General features: G+C 42.0%; 1 protein-coding gene and 1 pseudogene across 1 annotated transcript; both read left to right on the forward strand.

Moving 5' to 3' along the window:
- The first annotated feature begins 7,885 nt into the window (after window positions 1-7,885).
- On the forward strand, window positions 7,886-24,720 carry ALDOB (aldolase, fructose-bisphosphate B). Its single transcript, XM_057724823.1, has 9 exons — window positions 7,886-7,958; window positions 12,545-12,666; window positions 13,454-13,665; window positions 15,683-15,737; window positions 16,732-16,892; window positions 20,089-20,172; window positions 21,042-21,216; window positions 21,632-21,831; window positions 24,186-24,720. The coding sequence occupies exons 2-9, from the start codon at window positions 12,555-12,557 to the stop codon at window positions 24,279-24,281; spliced, it is 1,095 nt and encodes a 364-aa protein (XP_057580806.1). The 5' UTR covers window positions 7,886-7,958; window positions 12,545-12,554; the 3' UTR covers window positions 24,282-24,720.
- LOC130846590 (NADH dehydrogenase (ubiquinone) complex I, assembly factor 6-like) lies at window positions 17,011-18,118 on the forward strand (annotated as a pseudogene).
- Window positions 24,721-25,108: the final 388 nt, after the last annotated feature.

Genomic DNA, 25,108 nt, shown 5'->3' on the forward strand with positions numbered 1-25,108 from the left:
AACAAGGAGGCCGTGAGACAGAGCTGGCTCTAATGCCGTAGCACCTGTGTAAGCAAGCCAAAATCTAAACCTGTAGGTGCCTCAAGGTTAGGAAATCGAAATCTAAGGACAGCCAGTCACATACAGGCAACTAGGCTTTAAGCTATTGCCAGTCCATACGTTCTTTGCTTGGCTTCCACCTTTTCTTTATAAAGTTTTTCCCCAGCTCCCTTGCACAGAGCACTTCTAACCACTTGGCATTGCTCAAATATATTCTGAAATGTTTAATCTTCCTCAGTTTCTCTGTTCACACGACCGAAGGGCTTTGTGCAAGTGAACTTTTTGTCTGTTTTTGCTTTTTTATGGAAGTCTAATTGAAGGAGTGGATTTTCCCATCTAGCTCACCATTCACCATGCACGACTGGCCTGCCCCATGGCCACTGCATGCCTGTCCTCTGTGGCACAGCTGACTCCTAGGCATGCTAGGCCACACTGGGCTGCCAGATGGAGGTGTAAATAATAGGCTGGAACAAATTATCTTTGTGGCAGGGAGCCCAGAGAGGTCCTTATGCAATCACTGGTACCCCAGCAGAGGAGGCTGCATGCAGAATGATTGTGATCAGGCAGTGAATGCCCTGGTTCCCCTATAGGGAGGATAAGGGGAGCATTCTGCTTCCTGTCCTGGGCCTACCCTCTTCTGCCTCTCATTTTGTTGGCTCGCCTTTGGCCATTTGCAAAGTGAGAACAGAGATCTTTAATCTCAGGGAGGAATGTAAAAGCTGCCACTTTAAAAACTGGGAAGAAAAAAGGCAATCACTTTTTAAAAAATTAAAGATTGATTGATTGATTGATTTTTATTGGCTGCATTGGGTCTTCTTTGCTGCAGCAGCTTTCTCTAGTTGTGATGAGCAGGGACTAATGAAGTCGGCTTGTCTGCCTGCCTGGCAGGGTGACCCTTCCTGCCACTCAATCTGCTTCTAACTCTGGAAGCCTGGCTGCATGGCCTTCTCTCTCTCTCTCTTTATAAATTTATTTATTTATTTATGTATTTATTTTTGGCAGCATTGGGTCTTCATTTGTGCTCACAGGCTTTCTCTAGTTGTGAGCGGGGACTACTCTTTGTTGCGGTGCGCAGGCTTCTCATTGCAGTGGCTTCTCTTGTTAAGGAGCATGGGCTCTAGGTGCATAGGCTTCAGTAGTTGCACCATGCAAGCTCAGTAGTTGTGGCTTTCGGGTTCTAGAGCACAGGCTCGGTAGTTGTAGCTCACAGGCTTAGTTTCTCCATTGCATGTGGGATCTTCCCAGACGAGGGATCGAATCCGTGTCCCCTGCATTGGCAGGCAGATTCTTAACCACTGCGCTACCAGGGAAGTCTGCCTTCTCTCTTTATTCATCTCGTCTCCTTCATTCCCCTTTATGCTTTCCACAAATAGTGTTGGCATTTTCTTCGACGTCCTCCAACCTGTTTCAACCTCTCTTCATCTCTTTCAGTGGATAAGTCATATTCTTCTTTGGTTCACATAATGGGTGAAAAAAGTTGTTCCTTGTCCACTGCTCTCTACCACCTTCTAAAGGGGAGGTGGGTACCTCTTCTTGGGTGTAGTTATGCAACCTTTGAGATGGACTCAGCATCCAGCTTAATGGATGTGAGATGGAAGGATTCAGGATGAAGGGCACAGGAGATGATGAGGTTGGGTGATGTGGGAGTAAAAATTTTGGATCAACTCTCTTTGGTGACAGAGAGAAGGGAATTTGGAGAATGTGGAGTGGAGAAAAGAATGATGATGATGACAGTGATATCTGCTATTTATCCAGTACTTAATTTTTGCCAGGCATTATACTTAACTCTTTTGTTCATTATTCAGTCCAATTCTCCAACAATGTTGTAGGTTAAGTTTTATTATCCATTTGCTGCTGAGGAAACTGAGGCTCAACAAAGTTAGAGAACTTGCCGAAGGTAACACAGCCAGGAGACTTGGAGCTGGAATTTGGAGCAGGTTCTAGCTGACTTCGAAGTCCAAATTCTTGATGACTAAGCTATAATTGACTCACCAAGAAAATTTATGGCTGGACCTTCAGAGAGGCAGAAAGTTGAGCTTATAGGTGACTGGATTAACTACCTGGGAGGCTGAGTGACCTTGTTCTTAATTTTTGAGAGGGTAGGTGGCACTGACGTGGTCACTAAGCAATTGACTAGTCCACCATCTGCATATGCTGGTTGGCTATCTGCCCCTCAGTGTCTGGGCCTTTTGTTCAGCTTTCCAGGAAAGTGTAATTCTGGATCTGGTCAGCCTGGAACTCCTCATGTCTAAAGAGTACTGAGGTGGGATAAAATAAACCCAAAGAGCAGGGAAATAAGAGACAGGGGGTTAGAACCAATCAGTTTCTTTCATAAATGCCCGTATTTTGCAGAACTCTAGTCAGTAAATAACCCATTTCAACAATAATTCCCCAAAGAAAACTTCTTATGACCTAATTTAAGTGCCATATTGTTGTTTAAAACCATTTCCATTGTTTTAGGACAACTATGTATGTAAAAAACATGCAATTTTGGCGGAAAAGACCACAGAATATCATAGTTAGAAGGGACCCCTTCCTTCACTGTGCAGATGATGAGTTCAAGGTCCTAGGCTGGCTTTAGAGTCACAGATATGTGTTTTAGTCTCTGTCCTGCTGCTTACTAATGGTGTAATATCTCTTCAGCCAGAGACAGGATCAGCTCCCTCCTCTCCAAAACAGTACCTACCCTGGTGATGGATGTAGTGGGGATTAAGTGAAGTGTTCTTTCTGAAGTGCCTAGGAAAGGCCCTGTAAGAAGTAAGTGCTCAACAAATGGCAATGCCCTTCCTTGGGCCATGTCATCCAGCTATTCAGGGTAGAGCTAAGGCCAGAACCTTGTTTTCTGGTTCTCCAACGTGTGTGTGTGTGTGTGTGTGTGTGTGTGTGTACATGCTGCAGAGCAGTGTAATGTCTGCTTCCATGAAGTAACATGGTTTATTACACTTTGTAATTCTGTAGGGCTTTATGGTTTTCCAAGTAATCATTTAGATGATATCATTCAATCAGTGCAACAACATGGTAGAGTTAGACAGGAATGGTATCGCTGGGTCCACTTTACACATCAGGGAAGGGAGACTAGGAGAAGGCAATTTCCTTTAGTCTCATGGCTAGTCAGGGGTACAACTAGATCACCAGGCAGTTTCACTAAAGAGATAAGGAAGAGTGACAGAAATATTATGCTGGAGGTCATAAATGACATAAGTAACTGACAATCCTGATTAGATAGTGAGAGAAAAAATGGACTTTGAGATGATTGAGCAAAAGGCCAAGCGAAAACATTGGCAAAGCAGTAAACAACCCACCATGAGGGAATAGGGGAAATGCTAGCAGTGGTCACAGATGACCACAGTGTAACTCTTCCTTGTCAAATAAGTACTGCTCACTCAGCAATTCTAAAATTCTCCAGCCCATTCTTTCCAATTCATTCTGCCTCTGCAGCATAATAACTGCACATACACATTTCCTCAGACAAGGAAAACCTCAAGTTCTTTATCACATTTCAAGTTCAATTTTCTCTCTAGTCTTGGGGGGCGGGGGTGGTATTCTAAACTGTAGCATTTGGATAATTTTAAATATAGAACAAAATCACCACGAGGCAGTGGAAGGTGATCCCTGACTCTTCCATCCCACATCTGCTGCACCCAAATGGCTCTTGCCCTTGGGCTTCATTCTGGTGCTTTAAATTTACACCCTGAGATTCTGAGCTCTTAAAAAACCTACCACATGTCTCTTACAAATTGACATTTAATACTCTGTGAATATACCAAGTATCATTGGATTGTACACTTTAAATAGGTGAGTTGTATGGTATGTTCATTCTATTTCAATCAAGCTGTTAAAGTAATAAAGGGACCATTAAAGAATTGAAAGCACAGTCTTGAAGAGATATGTGTACACCCATGTTTATGGCAGCATTGTTCAGTAGCCAAAAGGTGGAAGCAGCCCAAGTGTCCACAGAACAATGAATAGATAAGCAAAATATAATATCTGTATCTATACCTATCTATATATCTATAAATATGATATATATGATGTGTATATACACACACACTGGAATATTATGCAGCCTTTAAAAAGAAGGAAAATCTGACGTGCTACAACATGGATGAAACTTGAGCGTATGATGCTAAGTGAATAAGCCAGTCACAAAAATACAAAACTGTATCATTCCACTTATGTGAGATACCTAGAGTAGTCAAATTCAGAGACAGAAGGTTAGAAATATAGTTGCCAGGGCCTCGTAGAGGGGGAAGTGGAGAGTTGTTTAATGGATATAAAGTGTTAGTTTTGCAAGATGGAAAGAGTTTTGGAGATTGGGTGCACAACAGTGTGAAGGTAATGAACACAACTGAACACTTAAAAGTGGTTAAGGAGGTACATTTTATATTATGTGTGTTTTACAACAATTTTTTTAAAAAGGGGAGATGGGGCCATGGTTTATGTGTACCATTTCAGGAGAGCTGCAGCCTGGATGCCTGTGAAATTCCAAATAAACAATGATAGAAGAGCTTTCAGAGCCTAGTATAGTTTTAGAAGAAAGTAATGGTCACATTCAACCTCTTAATTATTTCAGAGTCGTCAGGCATAAGAATTATAAGACAGTCACTCCAGACTTTTCTGAGATTGATGGGAAAGCATTCATATATTTATTCATTTATTCACAAATATTGATTGTGTGACTACCGTGCTTAGGCATGGTGTCGGATGCTGGGAAGACAATGGCGAGGCGTTGCTGCCCTGACCCTCATAATTTCTACAGTCTGAATGGATGAATCAATTGATATGGAACATGCCCTAGACTTGTAAAAATCCAGAATATCTAGACTTTTCATTCATGTGTTTCATAGAGTCTTCCATAAACACTGCAATAACAACCACCACCAAACTATCTCTTGATACTTTCATATACATTCTCTTACTTGATTTGGTTTGATTTGATTCTGACTTCAACCCTCTCCTCCTTCCTCTTAGATGATAAGTTTCTTGAGAACAGGCCAGTCTTATTCATCTTGTGTTTTCTACAAAAGTGTATCCTCTACAAAAGGTCCCTGTAGCTAACAAAGTGCCATACACACAGAACCTCAAGAACAAGTTTGTGAACTATGCTGAGATAACACTAGCCCTGTCTCTGTGGGTCCTGAAACCATCCCATCCACCAAAGCAGGTTGCAGTACAATAAAGAAATCTGTCCCACAAATTAGAAAAAATGTTTTTAAATGCCATGTTGATCCATCCCTGGTTCTTCCTTGCATTGTGTAGATGTGGCCCCTTTTTATGAAAGTCCTTTGTCTATAATATTACTAACCCTACAGTGAGTATAACTATGAAACGTGAGACATTTGCACGTACAAGTTTGTGGACTAAGACCTCCTACTGTGCACGAATACATCTAACTCATGTAAAAAATCATATCCAAATTGGAAGTATCTAGAGTGGGCCAAAGAGTGGAGAATAAATGAGGCAGTTGAAGGTTTTTGAAAGTAATGATCCTGAATAATAATATTATTATTGCCTATGACAAGAGTCTGCAGTTGGAGCCCTTGAAATCAGAATTATACATTCAGATCCAGTTATTTAATGAAATAACTACTAAATCCCTAGTTGTATGTTATTTCATTCATCTTTGTAATCAGTTTCTGGCAGAGGCATTACTAGCCCATTTTACAGATAGTGAAACTAAGGACTAAAAATGTTGGGGGATTCCACAATGTTTCACAGCCTCCAAGTCCATATATCATGATATCGCAATTTTCAACATTTTACTCAGTTAAGAGGTTTTAAAAACTGCAAGCAGTCTGTGTTGCTCAGGAGCTGCTGTTTCTCTAAGGTCCAGTAAGCCTTACCCTTGCTTTACTGAACTTTGAGTTTCAGTTGCACATCAGACCCTGGAGGTAGCCAAATGCTGATGCCATGGGAGCAGCAGCAGTAGGCGGCACCACTCAGGGGCCAGTGCACTCATGCTCCTCCGACATGCCTGGCGGGTCTGCTGTTCACGTGAAATGATGCTCAGCAGATCACAGCCCTCTAGGTCTGCTGACGCAAATCTTTCTTCCCTGATTAATGCAGGTTTAACGTCCAAGGTTATAAACTGCTAGGAGGCAGAGAGGGAAAGAGCTAATCTCTGCAGTCTGAAGTCACCAAAACATAAGCAGCTCTGCTTTAGACCACTGACTTGCAGTGAGACAGGCACTCCTTTTACCTGCCCTGTGACTCTAGGCAAGTTACTTAACCTCTCTGAACCAGACTTTCCTTATCCAGAAAGTGGGGCTAATAAACCTTTCCTCAAAGAGGTGCTGAGATTAGAGATTATATATAAAAAGAACCAGATGCCTCATAGAATTTCAACAAAGAGCTATTATTATTATTGTTGTTGTCATTGTCATAACAAGAATAATTAGTACTGGTATCCTAAGGAAAATTATTTCTACCATACATTTCTCAGCAGGTAAAAAGTTTCAGTTGTGGTTCTGACCACCCCAGCCCTGACCCCCGACAACTATCACTAACCCCACTCTCCATTCTTTCATCACCATCCACCTCTTATTCCTCCTTTTCCCTTCGATGAAAATCAAATTTTATGAAACCTCTCATGTCCCCGGATCAATCGTCTTGGTCTGATGAATCAGGCACCAGGTGGAGATGGGGAAACCAAAAAGTATGCCTTGAGGAGGCAGGTGAAGTCAAGAGAGCTGATGGGAACATCACCTGGTCTAACCCTCAGTTATCCTTAGGACAGGGCTTGGCCAAACTTTCCTAGACAAATGAGCCTCAATTTTGTGTTTCAAACATTTCAGTTTCTTTCAATAATCACATTCAATGTCTAACACGCTCCATTTTTAGAAGCTATCTGAGCCTAAACTCTATTTAGACAACCCAGTTCCCTGCTTCTTTTTCCTTCATTTCATTGATACGTCACTTATTATAGTGTTACACTCTATACTATAGAGCATTTTTGTTTTTTAGGTTTTTTTTTCTCCAACTTTATGAGTTATTCCAAAGGAGTATGTTCCTGACAATGTATACTTTGCTGTGATCATGGTCATTCCATTATTTTTAGATTTCCCACAACTTTTATTTGCCTCTTTCATTATTTGCCTCAGGAAGCATACATTATTTTTATTTGCTTTCTCTTGAATTATATTTTGGTTTAATGCTCAGAGAAAAACCCTGTAGAATGAACTTGTACCCAGACAGTGCTGTAACTAGGGGAGCTGATGGCTTACATCAATCACTGAGTTTTATTCTAGTTTTTACCAACTTTAAAGACAAAAACCTACAGATTGAGACAGAATGAGAATAGAGCAAAAGACATTGTATCCTGACATTAAAAACATCAAGGAGCCCAGCTTGGTTTGGGGGGGACTGGGGAGGATCTTTGAATGCCTCCTGTATTCAAGCACTTAATGCTTTTGTGAAGTTCAGATCCCACTTTACAGAGGAGGAAATTCAGGCTCAGAGAAGTGAAAAAAACCTTGACCAAGATCATGTTGTGTAGTAAGTGCTGGAGCTAGGCTAACATGTTTCCCGGTTTTCCTTGGTGGACTCCAGAGCCCAGTCATCTACTCACTGCATGACTGATCCTAATCCTTCGTGTCTCCATTTCCTGACTTGTAAAATGAAGAGCCTGGATTGAGAACTACAAGGTCTCCAGATGGTCCTTATAGCTTTAACGTTCTGTGAGTACAGACAGTGTGTGAGCGTGATTAGAAGGATTGGCTGTTTATGAGCCAATCAGAGTTATTGGTTAAACACCTCTGTACTTGGCGAAGGTGGGAAGGGGAGGGTAAAGTTGAAAAAAAAAAAAAAACTTGGGTGAGAAGTCTATAAAAACTGTGTGTTCCTGAATATTCATCCTATTTGGCAGCTGCTGCCTCATCCAGAGCTTTTGATAGATCTAGAGGACTCTCCTCTCTCCACCTGTAAGTAAAAGAACTTCCCTTGTCTACCAGGACAGCACCAGGGAGTCAGGGCTTAATGATTGCACTAAGCACGGAGAGAGGAAGTTTGTTTGCTTCTGTTTTCAGGAAAAACATGATGGTGGCTGAAAACGTGGTGATCTGCTGAAATGATTGTTTTTCTCCCTACCTCCCCTGGCTCTTTGAGTGGTGGCAAATACCCAAGATTGATGCCAGTTACCAGTGTTACCTGCAGGAGGGCTCTTCTGAGTCTTTGGCTAAGGAAAAACAGCTTCAATACTCCTATTTGGTTGGGTTCTACTCAGTTTTTGAGATTCCTGCTCATTTCTACCCCCTCCATAACAACTGCTTATTCCAGTGATTTATTTACATATCTTTCGCCTTATGTCATTTTCTTCATTCTCTTCCCACACCTACGAGTACTAGCACTGAAATTTCTTTGTCACAGAAATGAACTCTTGGCCTGTTTTGCCCTTCGTCTTCACCCACTGCTCAGATGAGAAAATGGAACGGGCGTCACAGAGCATAGTTACCCTTTGCTTATGAATTGTCAAACCTTTCCCTTGTTTGATAATTTCTGTAACATTTCCTTCTCTGAAGACCCTACAGCTTAAGATATTTGGAATCAAAAGCTGCTGATGTATTTTGGTACATTTGTTCTACTATCTGAAGAATAGGCGTGTTGAGAGGATATGCTGCCTTTTAAAATAAACTTCTCTTTAAATAGATACCTGGGGTCCTGTTAACTACTGTGGATCCAGCAGGGGCTCCAGCTCTGCTGCCACCATCATTTAGCCAAGGCTCATCTTCAGACAGCCCAGGCCCAGGCTAGACCTGCGGTGCTGGGGCAGGGAATGGAGTGTAGTTGCTGCAAACCTAGGAGTTCCTTTGGCTTAGGTTCCAGTTTAGGGGAAAGAGCAACACTCAGGTCTCTTTCTGAGCTGCTCCATGTATGTTCAAAGGCATCATGGATCAGGCTGTTCTAGAGCATCTCACTGTGCTTGTCACTGTGGCATCAGATACATAACGAAGCTGTGGGCGTCTTCCTGCATCTGTACATAAAAGTGCTGCATGCAATGCCTGACAGTCATGGGCTTTCAGTGAATAAGCCCCTCATGTCTTCTTGAAAATCCACTTGCCTTGTACATGGAGAAGCAGATAGATTCTCTATTCCCTTATATTTCTTCGGCAGTTAAATATTGATATTTTACAAATTATTATATTTTCACAGAACCTCTTCAAAGAAGGCAGAAAGAACTATACTATAGGGTTTCATCTGTTATTCTGCTGAAGAAGGATTGGAAAAAGAATTGCAAGTCATAAGCCAGTAGGATGTGATTTACAGTCCTAAAACATCACAACTTAGAAGGGGCATCAGACATATTCTTCCTGGGCCTCAATTTCCTTATCTCTGAAGTTAGCGGGGTTGATAAAGATATCTCTGAGGTCACTTGTAGCTCTGCTTTTCTGTGGTTACCTTCTATTCATATATGTTTGTACTTGCAACCTTCTTGCAGATTTGCATATATATCAATATTACCTGTTAATATATTATGTATAGTAAATAATGTAATATATAAATTTATTCACTGAGAAATCAAACGTGGCAAAGAAATCCATAGAGTAAACTGTGGGAGTCACCCCACCCTATTTCATTCCCCAGGAATAATCTCAGTGTGGTTATTCTCTGCTTATATAGACCCATAAATGGTATATGTGTATACCATTTTTTAATTAAAAAGTAATATGTATTGCATACTTTTATGAAACTTGCTTAATTTTTTTTTACTTAATTATATAATGTGAACAAGTTTCCATCACACTTTTTTTTTCCTTTTAGATTGTATTTATTATGTTATTTTATAATTATTAGTAACATGTATCCATCACACTTTTTAAAGAGTAAAAAGCAGAGGCTTATGGGCACAGAAATCATTCTCTATCATTACCCACTTCCAGCTGGCCTCCTCACTTCCAGTGGTGAACATTGGCCTGTGACCTTGTTTTATGATTAACAGAGAGGCAACATTTGTGCTGATGTGGTACAGAACTTTAATCCCTCTGTAGAAGTTTAACTTCTCATAAACAGTATTGGTTCAATCTGACCTTTTCTCTGTTTTTTGGTTTTTTTTTAATTTATTTCTGGTTGAGTCAGCACACTCAGACTGAAGAAAATAACTTGGTAGTAAATGGAAATATGGAAGTCCCTTAGACAATTATTTTTTTAAATTAAAAAAGAGGAATAGTGATACCTGACATTTTCATAATGCATTATAAAGCATCTTCATGTTTATCATGCGATTCAACAAATATATTCTGAGCAACTACAATAAGTAGGGTGCTCACAGGTCACATGTGATCCATTTGGCAGTGAGACAACTAGAGTAGATATTATAGCCACTTAATCCACAATATGCTAAGACTCAAAGAACTTACCACCTTGCCCATGGTCGCAGTGAGGAAGAGGCAGAGCTGGTCCTTGAAGCAAGGTCCTTCTGATCTACTTCTATGTGAATGTGTCAGATATTTATGAATTGTTAGCGTGGTGTGGGGATGATGATCCATAGCCCAGGGGTTCTGGGTACTCTGGGTGTGTCACCCCCAAGCACTCTGGGGGGTGTGTCGTCAAGGACCTTAGGGTCATCCAAAGGCCAGTTCTTTCACCAGTCTCATTCTCTACTTGAAAGAGGGAGTACTGCCCCTTATCCCAACTTTGTGCCTTATTAGCTATTTGTCCTTGGACAAATAATTAAACTGTCTTATATTCTTTTCTTATCTGTTATATGGCGGTGGGGGAGGGGGAAGCCTGGCTTCCCTTTTGAGATTATTGTGAGGAATAAATTTTATAGTGTAAAGCAATTAGCAGAGTGCTTGGCAATAAATGATCATTTGTTATTATTGGGCTATGTTTTCCTTTTGTTTCATTAAAGAGACATTGTTTGGTAGTTGTCAACTCCTTTGTGCAAACATCTGAACTGAGAGAGAAAATATGTACTTTGGCCTGAAGGTTACCAACCTCAAGTTGACTTTTATCTGCCATGAAGATCTGGTGGTCAGGTCCAAAGCTAACAGTCCTTGACTACAATTTAGGAACTAATATATAAACAGAAGAAATACTACCTTCAGTTGGCTGGGATGTGAAGGATTTTGGAAAATCATCTTCTCTGGAAATTGTTGCCCACTAGCCTGTCCTGGTATCCCAGTGACAGCATTGTGGTTCCGTTCTTTGGGGTTAAATATTGAAGTGAGAGTAGCCACAGTAAGAGTGCCATCAGTTATACCTTCTCAGGAATTAGTTCTGTAGTCATTAACTTCTCATATCAAGGGACAGCATTCTGAGAACTTACCTTGAAGGGATGCAGAAAATGGGAAGAAATCAGTTTGCCATGAGAAGGAGAGCTGGGTGAGGGACTGTGCCTCATTCTAGCTGGGACCTTGGACAAGTCAGTTACCTTCCCTGAGTCTTAGCTTGTTCATTAATTAATGAAGATAATACCTGTCCTGGTTACCTCATTGTTGAATGGATCGAATGAAAACTGAGGTGTCCCTTAGCTTCCAGGAAGCAGAAAGCAGACACAGGGCATCTACCCTGTGTATGAGTGTATGAGGGGAGAGGAGACTAGGGAAAAGAGGACACCACAGGGCTGGATAAGAAATTGTTGAAGATAATCTTCACTACCATTTTTTTTTCTTTGATAATCCAACTTATGCAAAACCGTTCTTTCTAACATCCAAGATGAGAGTCCTGTGAGCTTGCATTTTCAAGACGGGCACAAAGTGGCAGCTGAATAGGAGCAATATTCCCCTTCAGGTGACCACTGCTAAGAAGTGGCTTGGGTAGGGGATCTTTGAACCAGAGTCTCTCCTTGCAAAAGCAGTGAAGCTGCAAATTACTGGAGTAGGAATCAACAAATGACGTTGGCATCCTTAGAGCTAATGGGAACCTCTAGCCCAGAGGTGCTTAGGGTAAATTTTCCCCATCTGCTCCAAATGGTCTCGTACGTGGTTGAATATAAGAAAAACGAGACGCACCCCTCCCTCTAGTCCCAAAGCTGAAAGGAGGTTAAATTCAAGGCCAAATAGTGCTTTCTCCTCTCAGGTTTGCTGCCTAGAGAATACTCTGGTGGGATTCCAGGCTAACAGAGCAAAGTGAGGAATGGCCATAGAGGCTGAAAGCCTCACTGTCCTGACCTCTAGCCATCCAGCCCCTGACAGCACCAGGAATCCACAGAATAGAGGGATAGTCAATTACTGTCACGCCCTCTATTTGTCAGATTTAAGTGGATATGCATTAGCTGCTTCAGTGTCAGAATCAGTGATCCCAAAGGTTTCCTGGAAGGCATTCTATTCAGGATCACCGTGAAATTTGGCATCCCACCTTCATCCATTATGGCAAATAGCAACTATTTAGGCTTAAGGGGAAAAAACCAAAACAGAACAGACCTCATTTGTTTAGCCAGCTGTGGAAATGGGCCAGAAATGTCAGAGGGGCCTGCAGGGCTTTTCTGCACACCTACTGTCTTGGTCATGAGTCCGTGTGAGCGACCCACAGTTCTGTTCACAGCTGACTCTCCTGCACTCTTTTCCAGACCTGTCACCATGGCCCACCAATTTCCACCCCTCACTTCAGAACAGAAGAAGGAGCTCTCAGAAATTGCTCAGCGCATTGTTGCCAATGGGAAGGGAATCTTGGCTGCAGATGAGTCTGTAGGTGAGTGCAAGAAAAAAATCACACGACCACCGTATTCTTGATTCTACACTTAGCAAAGGCAACTTGATGATCATATTCTCTTTCCTCTCAGAGGAAGTAAAAGTTTATATATACAGGAGTGGGAGCAGAAGACTCAGTGAGCATTGACATTTTGAGTCTTGTCATTCCAGGAGGCAGATTTCTGAAGACCAAGTGAACAGGTTCCAGCCCTCCATTTTAAGACCTCCTTGCCAGGGATCATTTGAATCCAAGCTGTAGCAAGGCCAGGAACTCAGTTAGCAGGATGAGACCACTGCTGCCAATGAGAAGTCAGTGTAAAGTCAGCCAAGGGAGGGCAATGAGAGCAGGGAAGTGTCCACATCAGGAACCAGGCAGAGCTTGTGGCTGAGAGCACCTCAGGATGGCACAAGGGAGAGCTGTGGCAGGTCTGCATGCCCACCATAAAACGACAGGCACCAGAGAAGTCAGGAGCCTGCCCCACCCCTCTTTCCACTGTCTGTACTTCCAGTCAGATCAGGGCTGGACCAAGGGAGAAGCAGAGAGGCCTGAGGGCCTTGCAGCCCCACTTGGACCCAATGGTGGCTTCCACCCACACCCAGCCCATGAACTTCATCCTGACAGCAATGATAGTCTTTCCCTGGGGAGACAAAAATGAGGCAGGAGCTCTGATGCTCTGAATAAAAAAGAGTGTTGCTGCCCATCCTGGTGAGGGTCCCTGGCTGGTGTGGAGGCAGGTGGCAGGGAAGCCCTGGCCTGCTCCTTGTGCTGCCTTCACCTGCCCACACAGGCACCATGGGGAACCGCCTGCAGAGGATCAAGGTGGAGAACACTGAAGAGAACCGCCGGCAGTTCCGCGAAATCCTCTTCACCGTGGACAGCTCCATCAACCAGAGCATCGGGGGCGTGATCCTCTTCCATGAGACCCTCTACCAGAAGGACAGCGAGGGAGTGCTGTTCAGAGACATCCTCAAGAAAAAAGGGATTGTGGTGGGAATCAAGGTGAATACACCTCGCTCCCACCTCACCGCAGCCCCACTCCCAACACAGTGGCTGAGGCAGGGCCAACACGAGGACTGCTCTCATCATCTAACTGCTCTTCTCACTCCTTTCCATCATCACCTTCCCACTGAGAACCACATCTTCTTCTAGACCTTTCCAGTACCTGTTCTTTCAACCGTTTTTCTACAAGGTACTTAATCTCTTTGTGTCTCAATTTTCTCATTTCTAAAATGGGAATAATAGAACCTTCCTCTTAAGTTTCTTGTAAGGATGAAATGAGTTTGTAAAACGGTTCCTGTCACACCATTATTATCTAGTTCATGATAGCTATTACTGTTAAAACACTTACTGTTCTATTGTAACTAAGTCTTCCAAAAACTACGTGGACTTCTCAAGAGTGATCATTAGTATTTGCTGAGTGCTTACAACTCCAAGCACTCATTTACTCCTGTTCACAACCTCTGGAGGCAGACTCAATTATTATCCCCATTTTAGAGATGAGGCAAGAAAACAGAATTTCAACGAATGGTATCACTTGCCCACAGCAAGGCAAAATTGGAGCCAGTTCAAGCCCAGACTGTCTACCTCTTGGGCTCATGACCTTAGCCTGTGTTAGGTTGAGAGTAAGAGGCTGCATCCTTATTCTTTTTATCTCCTGTAATAGCATAGGGCTTGGTATGTGCAGTGCTCAATAAATGTCTCTTGAATAAATGAATGAATAATTTAAAGGAAGTGGCTCTTACATGACACCTCTGCATCCCAGGTACTATCAGATGACTTCTTACTTTCCAAGCTCCAGACCTGTGCTTTCTATGCTTTCCATCCTCTTAGGATTGATAGACTTATATTGTTCTTTCCAGATAACTTCCCTTCTGCTATGGACTGAATTGTGTCCCCTCAGTGACTAATATACAATACCTTCCTAACTCAAATCATTGGTTTTTTTTTTTTTTTTTTTGAGTATTAACAAAGTCAAATTTATTTTATTTTCTGGAGTAATAACTCTTAGACATTATTTATCTAGAAATTATAAGAAATTTTTGTAAGTAGCATTTGGCCTGAAAAGGAGAACATAACTGGAGCTGTAGTAGCAATGAAAAAATCCATAACTAAATATTCTAAATGTTATTATACCCATACTTTTCAAAGCTTAGAGAAACTGAACCATTCCCTAGGAAAACAAAATTGGACAAAACTGAGTCAAGAAGAGAAAAAAAACTTGATTAGAATTATAAACATTAAAGGAATTGAATAACTGATTTAAAATTTGTTATAATTAGTTTTATAATTCAAAATCTGTGGGGGTTTTTACTGTAATTCTTATGGAATAATTAATCTCCTATTTTATTTTTTATGTTAATTTTATTTATTTATTTACTTATTATTTTTGGGGGGGTACACCAAGTTCAATCATCTGTTTTTATTTATTTTTTATTTATTTATTTTTTTTGAGTAGTAATCTTTTTTTTTTTTTTTTCAGATTAAACAGTTTTTACTATTTTTTTTTTGGGGGGGGTACACCAAGTTCAATCATCTGTTTTTATACACATATCCCCGTATTCCCTCCCTTCCTTGACTCCACCCCCTCGAGTCCCCCCCACCCTCCCCGCCCCAGTCCTCTAAGGCATCTTCCATCCTTGAGTTGGACTCCCTTTGTTATACAACAACTTCCCACTGACTATCTATTCTACAGTTGGTAGTATATATATGTCTGTGCTACTCTCTCGCTTCGTCTCAGCTTCCCCTTCACCCCCCCGCCCCCTCCCAAACCTTGAGTTCTCCAGTCCATTCTCTGTATCTGCGTCCTTGTTCTTGTCACTGAGTTCATCAGTACCATTTTTAGATTCCGTATATGTGAGTTAGCATACAATATTTGTCTCTCTCTTTCTGACTTACTTCACTCTAAATCATTGGTTTTTGAAAGATGCAAACTATTATTTAGCACCAGGGGCTCTGCTTGTGTTTTACTGGGACACCTGACACCTGCTAATTACTTGTTAATTATTTATATTCACAGTTAGACAAAGGAAGTGCTCCCCTTGCAGGAACAAACAAAGAAACCACCATTCAAGGTAAGGATGTTGCCCATCGATAAGAATCATGCCAATATATGCCAGAGTGAAGGAAGCAAAGAAGGGATCGAGGGAAAACAAAATATGAACATCACACTGGTTTTAGAGCCACACACCTGTTCTTCAGCCCCCAGTTCCTCTATTTAACAATTGTGTGCCCTCAGGCCAGTCACTTAAATGTTCTGTCTCAGTTAAAATGGAATAACAATATCTACCTGCAGAATAGTTGTGGGGATTAAATTAGACAGTGCACATAGAGTGCTTATCACAGTGCCTTGCACAGAGAAGATACTTTATACTTGGGAATATTATCTTAGAAAAACCTAGCGGCAGTAGAGAGGAAAGATCTCAACCTGTGGGATCAGACACACTTGCATTTGAATGCTGCTTCCATCACTCACTGTTTAGATAATTTTGCAAGGTACATCACTGCCCAAGTAGGCGAATAAAAACCATAGCATTGGGTTGGCTAAGCAGAATTTGAATCCCAGCTCTGTCAAACTTGTTGAAGTTACTTTACCTCTCAGAGCCTCAGTTTCCAAATCTGTAAAATGAATATATAACTAGGAGGGTTGTATATTCTCTTAGGTTTTAACAATGTAACAACTCTTAGGTTGTAACAGTATAACAACTACTAGGGTTGTTATACTGTTGTTATTTAATAAAAGCTATTATTAAATAAGGTAAGGTATGCAAAATGCCTAGAATCATACCTTGGAACAAAGTAAGTACTAAATAAGTATTAGTTCCCTTTATTCTTCTTATAGCGTATCCAATATGTATTATATATCAAAACCATATTTATGAAACCCAGGTCTTTTGGCTCAGTACTGGGATATTTATTTCTTTGCTGGATGTAATGTTTCTTTATGTCTGGATGTTTTGGGTCCTCAAGCTCTATGACTGAAAGCTAAGCCAAGGGTGAACTCCTTCATTTATCAGCAGCCCCAGGCGTCAGGGGTGCAAAGAAGCCTTTCTCTCTTGTGACTTGCAGGGCTTGATGGCCTTTCTGAACGCTGTGCTCAGTATAAGAAAGAAGGTGCTGACTTTGGGAAGTGGCGTGCTGTGCTGAAGATAGACAGCCAGTGTCCATCCCACCTTGCTATCCAGGAAAACGCCAACACCCTGGCCCGCTATGCCAGCATCTGTCAGCAGGTACTCTTCCTTCCCCTTGGGCTAAAATATAGTAAGCGAAGGCTTTCTTCAAAGCCCATCTTTCTAATTTTACTGTAACCACATGTGATCCCCCCTTTTCTCTCACCAGTGTATCCTGATGGCAGTTTTCACTACTTTGACTAGGTGTAATAGGGTAAAATTTAGTGCCACAAGTCAGCTGTGAGTCCAAAAGGCGAACGCCATTGAGTGTAGCCCTCTACCAAAGCACTGTAAGCTGAGTCTTAAAAGCAATAGGCTCCCGCTGTGGCTCGGCGTTCCCGGCCTGTGTCGCCGGCCTCTCCGGGACCCGTGTGCCCGCGCACGGCGGCTTCCGGAGCCCGCGGGGTTCGGACGGAGCGTGGCCGCGGCCAGCGGACCTGGCACCTCGGGTACTGACCGCTACTGCTTGGAGCTGCTGCGGAAATGAGATTATGACGGCTTTTTATGCTCCCTGCTGCTCCCTGCAGAATCCAGAAGCTCTACTCTTGCACTGAGAGCCTTCAGTGTGGAACTGACTCAGGCTGGTTAAGGACTCCGTCTCTGAGAAAACAATTGGACTGATGTGAATGCAGTTTTGGAAAAAAACTGTGGATGATATATAACGTGACAGTCCACCACATCAGCCTGTGGCCATTGAACTATGGAAGGCTGTCAAGAGACATAATCTGACTAAAAGACGGCTTACGAAAATCACTGATGAAAGAGAAAAAAATTTGGATGACAAAGCATATCGTAATATCCAGGAACTGGAAAATTATGCTGAAAACACGCAGAGCTCTCTTCTTTATCTAACACTAGAAATATTGGGTATAAAGGACCTTCATGCAGATCATGCAAGTCATACTAGAAAAGCACAAGGCATTGTTGCTTGCTTGAGGGCAACGCCCTATCATGGTAGCAGAAGAAGAGTGTTCCTTCCCATGGATATTTGTATGCTGCATGGTGTTTCTCAAGAGGATTTTCTACAGAAGAGCCAAGATGAAAATGTGAGAGATGTGGTACATGACATTGCCAGCCAGGCACACTTGTACCTAAAGCATGCAAGGTCCTTCCACAAAAGTGTTCCTGTGAAAGCATTTCCTGCTTTTCTTCAGCCAGTTGCTCTGGAGGACTATTTAAAGAAAATTCAGCAGGTGGATTTTGATATATTCCATCCATCTTCACAGCAGAAGAATACTTTACTTCCATTATCTTTGTATATTCAGTCATGGAGAAAAAGATATTAAAATAATCTCATAGCACTGATATTTACTTTTATTAGTTTTACAAAAGTGTACTAGTTTAGGGTTCCTGTTTACGGACAACAGGAACTGTTTATTTAAGGAGAAAATTAACTTACTGGATGAGTGCATAGGTCACAGAATTGATGAGACGTTGCTGTGGGGCCATGGTGCCAAGATTCTGCCACAGGCACCGCCCTTGGCACCAGCAGCCCAGACAGTGTCTGCTGTGCCATCCTGGTAGAGTCAGAGCCCCAGGAGGGAGCATTGTTTTAGCTGTGCTTAGGCTGCAGGCCAGGCTTCAGCCATCAGAGGGCAGAGCGAAGGTGCATCTCCTCCCTTCCTCACCCTTAGGGAAGCATGGGGTAGGGGCTCAAGCAGTACTAGGTTTGCATGCTGAGCAGCCAAAACCCAGGTGTCCAGGGCAGCTGGGAAGTGCGTTTATTTAGGGATTGTGAAGAGTGAAGTTAATATTTGAGTGTCAGTCGCTGTGCTGAGGGCCTTATTATATCTCTAACTTTTAATCTTACCACCCTGTGACAATTTGTCCACGATGATAAAATAACTTCGTTAAGGTAAGACAGCTGGCTGTCAAGAGCTCAAACCCTAATTTGACTTTAGATCTGGCTGATCTGAAGGCTTTTACTTTTTTGTTTACCCTTCTGCTTCACTCTCTGTCACTGAGTGTTATCATCATCAACAAAACTGTATTAACAAAATGTGTATTAATGTCAATTAAACTAACAAAATTGTATTGAGCATTCCTTAAGGGGCTACTCTGTTTTTGAAAACTAATATACTAGTCGGGCTTCCCAGTAAAAAATCTCTGTGCTGTATACTTCCATCAGTGCTCTCATCTGATCTTCAAAACTGTATGAAACAAGGAACGTTAATTGGTTCCTTGTTAATTAAAAATTTTTAATTATAAAATACATACTAATTGCAAAACCCCCAATTATTTGCATTGCTGGTAGTTGACAGATCTGGATGCTGAATGAGTCTCTGACTCCTAAGACTAGAATTATGCCCTAGTTTCCTTTTCCTCTCTTTTTTAGTGATCTTGTCTCCTGCCCACTCTCACCTCTGTTGTACCATTTCTCTGTCCCATCTCAGGCCGTTGGTTTCTGCTATGAATTAGTGTCTACTTCAATTGTGAATTACTGATGGCTTAAAATATTATATTTTTGCAAATAAAACTGAAACCGAGAGCTGCTTGAGGGCAAGAATACATTGTTTTTTTCATCTTGGGATTCCACCAGCACCTAGTATGGCTTCTGATTTAGAGCAAGTGGAGATTAATAAATGTATAAATGAAAAAAAAAAAAGCAATAGGCTCCTGAGGCCAGGGCATTTACTTATCTATGCTCCACCATGTCCAAGGACATGATCCTCTTAAACCCCCAGCTCAAGGGTGACAGCTTTAATCTGGTCCCAATTCAGATAATTTCTTGGAGGAAGGTAGCTTGATGCCGAAGTTTCCAACATATGTTGGAGTATCTCTGGGGTCCAAGTTAAGTCTGATTTGCTTGTGTGGGTGCTATGCTGGGGTCACCTGAGTTGTGGGTACCTGGAGCTTCCCAATCAGAATTGTAAACTCTGCTTGAATTCCTTAATTAACTCATATAAGAGGCATCTTTATTGGCGATTTAAGCTTGACCGCCCTCAAAGGGTGACAGCTAGGTTCTGAGCTAGCTAGAATAGTCTCTAGAATAAGATATAGAAATTAAAAGTTTCCATTTATTTTACCCCATTTCCAGGAAAACTTTTTTTCCTCACTGTTTTTTTTTTTTTGGCTAAGCCACAAATGCTCACTAGACATCCCATTAAGTTTATTTTCATTGCCTTTAAGCCACCTATATGGTATTTCTCCGTAAGAGCTTCAACCTTGTACCAATTGCAACTGTTAAATTTATCTTCTTAAAGAAAGGATCCCAGTGAACAGAGCTTCATTCTGTCCCCTGCTTTTTCCTTTTTAGAATGGGCTGGTACCCATTGTTGAACCAGAGGTGATTCCTGATGGAGACCATGACATGGAACACTGCCAGTATGTTACTGAGAAGGTAAGTCTCAAATATAAAGGTCCCAATGCCGGTTGAAAAATCTGTTTTTAAGCACCAGTGGTTACTTAACATATATCTGCTGTTATACATGAAATATTCTACAGTTAGAATCATTATGTAGCATTGAGAAGGTAAAGAGGTATTATCAAATCTTCCACTTGTTTGAGCACATGGTATACTCCTTATGAAAAATTACAGGCTCTGCATTACCAAGATTAGGGTTTGAGCATCCAATGTTCCCAGTTTTGGGCCCCGGGGGCAAGTCATATTATCTTTTTGGACCTCAGTTCCATTATGTTTAAACAAAGAAATTTTAAAATATGAGGCTCCCATGAGAAAATGTAATTAGAAGGTAATTTTTTCACATGTGACTTTCTAAATTAGCCACAGTACATCTGTAAGGAAGTGAGTCCTCAGTTTCTCCACTTGCAAAATGAGGTGGACTGAAATGAGATCTGAAAGCACTTCTGTCTCTAAAATGTATATTTTTATGATCATTCAGCTTCTATGGGATGGAGAGTGGAGGCCAGTTTACATGTCCCCAACGAAATAAATCAAGGCAGGCTCAATTTACCAAAGGGAGTAATGGGAAGGAAGGCGTGAAGGGCCTCTAGGAAGCAGAGCCGTGCCAGTAGGCCATGCATCGAGCAGTTAGGGGAGGGGCAGCAGGGACAGGCCAGCTGGGCAGTGCTCAGTGGCTGTGGTTTGCAGGCATTACCCTGACTGAGCCTAGCAGCTGGTTGGGAAGCTTTGACCAAACAGCATGTGGGAATTCCTTCATCCTGTGTCCCTGCAGTGTAGAAGTGCCAAGGTCAGGTGACTGTATGGCTGGCTCTAGGTTTCACCTGTTTGGGCCTCTTGTCTATCAGGTCCTGGCTGCTGTCTATAAGGCCCTGAATGACCATCATGTTTACTTGGAGGGCACCCTATTGAAGCCCAACATGGTGACTGCTGGACATTCCTGCACCAAGAAGTATACTCCAGAGCAGGTGGCCATGGCCACTGTCACAGCTCTCTACCGTACTGTTCCTGCAGCTGTTCCTGGTAAGGTTTTCTTTCTTCTCTAACTTGAGGTGTTAGTCCTCATTCTTTGAAGGAGTGCTGTAAGTATTCATATTTGTCCAGGAGTCTGCTTCTAGCCATGAAACAGACCTCTGCTGTCTCACAGGCAGCCAGCACTTCCCCCTCTAACTCCATGATACCACCCATTCTGAGTCTGTCCAAATGCACACAATCCACTGATTTCCTCAACACTTCGCTGCCCTCTTATTTACTAAAGCCCTTCTCTCCTTAGCCCAGCTAGCCTCAGCAAAGGCAAGCTAATTTCTCCAACCTAGTCCCATGCAAATCAAGTGGAGAAAAGATTGAGACATTACATTTCTTTTAGGCTCCTTGTTTGCTTTCTCAAGCGGGGTACATAGCTGGGACTAGTGGAGTGGAATGGCTTCTCTCCTTCCAGGCATCTGCTTTTTGTCTGGTGGCATGAGTGAAGAGGATGCTACTCTCAACCTCAATGCTATCAACCTTTGCCCTCTACCAAAGCCCTGGAAACTAAGTTTCTCTTACGGACGGGCCCTGCAGGCCAGTGCACTGGCTACCTGGGGTGGCAAGGCTGCAAACAAGAAGGCAACCCAGGAGGCTTTTATGAAGCGGGCCCTGGTAAGATGCTACTACCTCTTATCTACTCGACCAAGTGGATACTTGGGGCCTGGCTCTCACTGCTTTCTTCAGGCCATGAAGGTATCTCCAGAGAGTGTCTACCAGGCATTTGAAAATGTGGCATTAGAGCTTAGTAAGAAGGTTAAACCTGCAGAGAGTTTTGAAATATCTGCACTGGGAGTGTAGTTGATGATGGTAGATTGAAGGACAATTTCCACAGAGACACTTTAGAGGGAAGATGAGAGGGCCAAGGAATGAACCTGGGACACCTTTCATTTTGGGAAGATGAAGAGGAGAAGCCACCAAGACAAGCAGCAATAATGTATTAGGATGAACCAAGGATTCTGGGAACAAGCAGAATGAAGTTTCAAAGGGTCAATAACAACATGCTACAAAGAGGTTAAAAATAAAGGCGGAGAAGAGGCTGATGTTGGCATTGAGGGGCATATCAATGACCCTCAGTAAAACAGATTCAGTAAAGGAAAGGTGCCCATTCAAGATGCTTGTCAGAAAAAGAGACAGAAAGGTTACCAGGACCAATGAGGACAAAAAAGGACTAACAAAACAATGAGGACAACATTCCTTTTTAAATACCTACTAGGAGCCAAGGACTGGGGTGAACAAAGCTGACAATGCCACTGCCTTCAGGGAGCTTAGAGTTTGGCCAAATAGGAGAGAGTTTGGCATGTTTAACTGTAAAGCAGAAGAAGCCAGAGGAGAAATCAAAGATTAGGAGAGGACAAGGACTTAGAGGAAACAGTACTACATGAGACTAAATATTAAATATAGGCGGCAGAGTTGGTCTTAGAAAGGAGGGAGAGATAGCAAGGAAGAAACAAAATGGGTTTGGAATCAGGTCTGTAGAGGTGGAGAGATGCAGTGGTTGATCACTGATTACAGATGAGGGCATCTGTTGAGAGTGATAAGGGAATGGAGATTTCGGTCTTTATAGTGGGGAACTTGGAATAGCTGTTGAAGTAGTTGCTAGGAAATTGAGCAGAGGTTATGGCCAAGCATTAAGCAAGGTGCAGCTGAAATGAGAGTTTGTGGTTCTTAACTTATATCCTGCATGTTCCTAACAGCTCTCTTAAGCATGAAGGGAGATTCAGAGCAACGTAAATGGGAAAGAGCAGGGTTGAAGAATTAAAGTTTAACAGGGTGATGGAACTAAATTTGAGTGATAGCCTTCTTCAGCTTGCTGGTGACAGAGGAGACTGGGCAAGGAATCAGGTGTAGCCAGAAGTTTGATGATGAGGCACTAAAGGAAAGGAAGGCTACAGAGAAGCGAAAAAAAATCTCAGGGGCATAAGAGAGGTGTGAGATTTTAGAGGTAGTGCTTTACCTTGTGATGATGATGGGTTTGGCTGTGCTGAAGTGTAGCTGATGAGGTGGGAAGATATAGCTAATATAATGGAGGGATTATGAAAATAAGGGTCAGAGGGGCCACCCACACAAAAGAAGGAATGTCAAGTTTATCATCTAGAATGGTGATTCTCAAGCCTGAACATGCATCCGAATCACCTGAAGGTTGTGTTAAAATGCAGGTGGCTGGACGCAGCCACTGAGTTTCTGATTCAGAAGGCCTTGGGTCAAGCTAGAGAACTTCTATTTCTAACAAGTGCTTAGGTGCATGAAACCTATCTTTGAAAATCACTGAAGGTGTAGAAATAAGTCCTGGAAAGATCAAATAATAGCAACAGTGACTTGAAGATGGGGTACTGCTAATTGGCATTTGAGTATTATTACATGTTTCATAATTCTGAACTCACCTTTAATTGGGATTTACACAGGGTATCAAAAGATATTATGATAACAACTACCTAAAAATTACATATTCTTATGGACAAATATAGGTAGAAAATGGAAGATTTATTTAAAAAAAAATTTTTTTTTTTTGCTATAGGGAAGCTTTAGCTGCACCTCCTTGATGCTTGGCCTTATGTCAGTTTCCTAGCAGACTACTTCAGCTATTTCAAGTTTCCCAAATTGGGATTGAAATTTCTATTTCTATTTCTACTTCTATTTCTATTTCTATTTCTATTTCTCACTATATGAATGAGAAGTTTCTCAACTTTAATTTCTAGTACTGTTGTTGCAATATTGTTGGTACTAAAAAGAAACCTTCTCAGTAACACAAACCTCAGGCTTGCCTGAGAAATGCTCAGGAAACTGGGATGAAAAAAGGAAGTAACATATTATAGAAGGGAAGGAATGGTATCAGCAGCAATATTTAGCAAAATTGCTCTACGGAAAAAAAATCTACATGAAGGCGTAGCTGGTTTCAAATGAGAAGCAAAGAGGGTCAAGCAGAGGGTTGCACTAACTTGGTCTCCTCTCTCACACTTGTTTTTTAGGCTAACTGCCAGGCAGCCAAAGGACAGTATGTGCACACGGGCTCTTCTGGTGCTGCTTCCACCCAGTCGCTCTTCACAGCCAGCTATACCTACTAGAATCTGAGGCCAGTCAGCCTGGCTCTGGCACTTCTAGGTGTCTTGGTAGGAGGGCTGAAAGGAAACAACAACCTTTCAACTGACCCTGGAAATTAGACAAAATTAGGTTGAAACTAATGGGAACACAACGCATGTTAAATTCTTAGACACAAGGAAAAAAATCAGCTATTGAAACCTAAGTCTGAATATCAAGGATCTGATGAAATTTCACACAGTGGTTTCCTTACAACACTTCCAGCTCCCCATGTCCCACAGTATCCATCTAAGAAAAGAATAAGGTTTAAAGCAGAATCAGTTCTCCATCCAAATAACCAAATGAAACACCTCATAAGCTGAGTGCAGAGAAGTGTGTCTTATTAAGCAATCTTAGCGGTGGTAGGTTATGAAGGAGACAGCTGCAACCAAAAAGGAAATAAAATCTTCTACAATCCTTCTGTTCGTATCAGGTTTTACTTTCTGTTCTTGCTTTCAAAGGGCTCAATATATTTTATTACCTTTGACTCTACAGACCTGACTGCCATCAGTGGTCAGGATCCTCAACTTTGGCTATATTGAAATAACCTGGAAAAATTTAAAAACCCAAGTGCTCAGGCCGCACTCCAGTCAAGTTTGAGAACTACCAAGCTAGATTTCAAGTTTGAGGGTGTTTAGAAATGAAAGCAATTCATAATGTGAAGCCAACTACAATGTAAGATAATTTCAAGCAACATATGGAGTGTAATAAAAGAGTCACTGTGACTTTGATGCTGGGAGCCTTCCTCTTCAAGTGGCCCAGCTTGGTGACACAGGACTCCATCTTCCTCTGCACATCCAAGCATACTATCTAG

Source organism: Hippopotamus amphibius, chromosome 2 (assembly GCF_030028045.1).
Source record: "Hippopotamus amphibius kiboko isolate mHipAmp2 chromosome 2, mHipAmp2.hap2, whole genome shotgun sequence".
In the NCBI taxonomy this organism is placed as follows: domain Eukaryota; kingdom Metazoa; phylum Chordata; class Mammalia; order Artiodactyla; family Hippopotamidae; genus Hippopotamus; species Hippopotamus amphibius.